This window comes from Pygoscelis adeliae, unplaced genomic scaffold (genome assembly GCF_000699105.1).
Source record: "Pygoscelis adeliae isolate BGI_AS28 unplaced genomic scaffold, ASM69910v1 Scaffold397, whole genome shotgun sequence".
Lineage (NCBI taxonomy): Eukaryota > Metazoa > Chordata > Aves > Sphenisciformes > Spheniscidae > Pygoscelis > Pygoscelis adeliae.
In genome coordinates, this window is record NW_008825212.1 from 47,062 (window position 1) to 49,736 (window position 2,675).

At 58.6% G+C, this 2,675-nt stretch overlaps 1 protein-coding gene across 1 annotated transcript in view; it reads right to left on the bottom strand.

Annotated features, from left to right (window-relative positions):
* NDOR1 (NADPH dependent diflavin oxidoreductase 1) overlaps window positions 1-2,634 on the bottom strand; it is an 11,656-nt gene extending 9,022 nt beyond the window's left edge. The window contains exons 1-4 of the mRNA XM_009329048.1: window positions 2,407-2,634; window positions 1,652-1,786; window positions 1,111-1,188; window positions 595-692 (exon numbers count right to left, since the gene is read on the bottom strand). Coding sequence (XP_009327323.1) covers window positions 595-692; window positions 1,111-1,188; window positions 1,652-1,786 — 311 coding nt within the window. The 5' untranslated portion in view covers window positions 2,407-2,634. The remainder of the gene's footprint in view (window positions 1-594; window positions 693-1,110; window positions 1,189-1,651; window positions 1,787-2,406) is intronic.
* Between the last annotated feature and the right edge of the window lie 41 nt (window positions 2,635-2,675).

Consider the following 2,675-nt stretch of genomic DNA (forward strand, 5'->3'; position numbering starts at 1 on the left):
GGGCCACACAGGCTGTGCCCAGCTTCCCAGAAGGGACTCGGGGAGGTCAGGCTTCCCTTCAGGGCAGCTTGTGCTGCCTGCCCGGGCAGAGAAACACTTCCTTCCCTCTAGCCCCTCACTGGCCCACGGAGCTCAGGCACACTCCCATCCCTCCCACTACAGCTCTTTCGGGCACATGGGAACAATCTTTTGGGAGAGAACTGGGACCAACGGGGCTGGCTGCCTCCTAAAATTCTGTATTTCATGTCCCCTGAAATTGCTGTGGCGCAGGCTTTCCTGCAATTCAGAGAACTGCGTGGCTGTAATAACTGACTGAAAAATGATGTCTGACACACTGCAGCAAAGCATCTGCTTGAAGAGGCCGGGAGGAAAGAAATGGGGAGAAGCCCAGCTCCTGGGGGTTAGGAGGGACGCGGGCTGGTAGAGCAAGGATTTTTAAAGCTGGTGTGAATTACGTTTCATCTGAGCTGCTGCTCTAGAGTCAGGCTCTGTCTCCCCTTGCCCCTTCATTCTCCAGCCACTCTGGTCTCGCCTGCAGCCAGAGCTGTGAGGAGCAGCTGTCACGGGCAGGCAAGGAGCCGCAGAGCTGGTTACTTGGGATAGGAGGAGTCGCCAAGGCCCAGCACGGCATAGTCCAGCTGGCAGAGGGAACCGGGTGGCAGGTTCTTCCGGAATAGAAACCGCCAGAACATCTACAAAGGACACGGCCGGGGAGTCACACTCCTGCCAAGGAAGCCTTCCCTGCCTGCCTGTTTCTCGCCCACCCACCGGGTCCCTCCTGCCCTCCACTGAGTCCCAACAGAGCGGGGAGCACAGCCTTCTGCAGAGGTGACCCATGAAAGTAGCCACCACTGCTACGTGCCCAGAGGACGGTGCTCTGTGAGCCCTCCACAAACCCGTGGCTCTTGCGATGGCGGGGCCCCTCTCAGCTGTTAAGCTGTTGAAACCTCACCAGCTCCCTGCCCGTGTCCCATCAGTAACATGAGATGTGACTGGTGCTGCTCCAAAGCTCCCCACTCCAAAAACAACCATTGCTCAAGCTGCTTCAAGAGAAAAATCCAGTCACTGGACGAGGAATATTAAAGCAACACGGACAGGAGCACGTCCTACCTTCATGTTGTCAGGTGGGTCACCCTGGCCGGTGGTTGCACACACAAATACCACCAACAGCTCATTGATGAGGTTGGCCTGTGGGCACAAACATGGAAAGGCACATTCAGGTCAGCAGCCTACAAACACGTGTCCCGGCTGTCCCGACATGGCTGCCAACACCACATCGAGTCCACGGACAGACACACTCGGAACAAAGCCCGCAGCCGCGCGTGGCACGACCTCCTCTACAGGCACTGCAGCAGCATCAGCTGCCCACACGCTGCCTGCAGCATCGGCTCCTTGGTGCTCCTCGCCTTGCAGGGTACGGCTGAGCATCTGTCATCTAACACAAACTCTATCCCAAGAGTCATTGCTCAGTTTTCACATGTTTTCAGCTGAGTTAAGCACAAGCTGCCCTCAGGAAGGGCACAGAGCCAGGGTCTGGTGAAATACAGCAGGTCACAGGAAGGGTGGAGGATGACCGAGTGCCAGAAATGGGGTTGGTGAAGATCGAGCAAGACCAGAATTGCCTGGAGCACCCCTCTGCGTCACCACTCACCACGTCATAGCTGTCCAGCGCCTCCACTCTGCACTGGAAGTGCCGTCGCTTGGCTTCTCTGCCAATTCTCTCGGCTGTGTCTTGAGCCGTCCCAGTTTGGCTGCCAAAAAGAACAAGGAGTTTCCGTTCCACCATCTGTAAGAGACAAAACCAGAGAAATCACCAGGAGGTGGAGGGAGATGAGGGGAGGCAGAGCTGGACCTGCTCTGGGCTGGGCGTCCCACCGACACCCACTCAGGCTTCGAAGGAGTGCCGGTGGCTGTGCGTTCAGGTGACGTTTGTGGGGTTGACGCTGCAAACAGCAAGCACAGGGATGGTTGAAAAGTTCGGAGGCAGCAGCGGGGAGTCCTCCTCCTCCAGCGGGGAGCAGCGGGATTCAAGGCTCCCGGCCTCTCTTTCCACCCCTGCGCACTGCCGAGTGACACCCCCTCCGCTGCAGCGTCCCGGTCCGCAACAGCAGCGGCGACGTTACTATGCTCCTTGTCCCCGCTGCCAGGACAAAGGGAGGGGGCTGGCTTGGGGGTCTAAAAATCCACATTCAGGCTCATTTTAACTGTCCTCATCACCGCAGGCTCAGCGCACCCCTGGGATCGGCTGTTTCCCATTCCTAGTTTTAATGTACCTGTCTGCCCCGCGAATCCCCACCCGAGGGGGCCTGGGGAAGAGCCTGGAAGCCCGGGGACAGAGAAAAGCGTGACCAGACACACACTGCTCCCAGCTGCGCTCTCTCAAGCAGCGAGGGCCCCGTGTATCGCCAGCAATCGCACCCCGCAGGGAATCCGACCCAGACGGACGCCCCAGCTGCCAACCGCCGGTCTCCCCGGGGGCAGCGTGTGCTGCGTCCAGAGTTAACGAAACAAATCCAGAATAACTAAAACAAAAACCCAAAAAACCCCCAAAACCAAACCCCTAAGGAGGGAACGTGGCCGGCCCCGTTATGGACCGATTCCTGCGGAGAGGGGCTGCAGCATCTGGGGGTTTCCCCCTTGCCCCGAGGAAAAAGGGGGGGGTGGGGTGGGGTGGT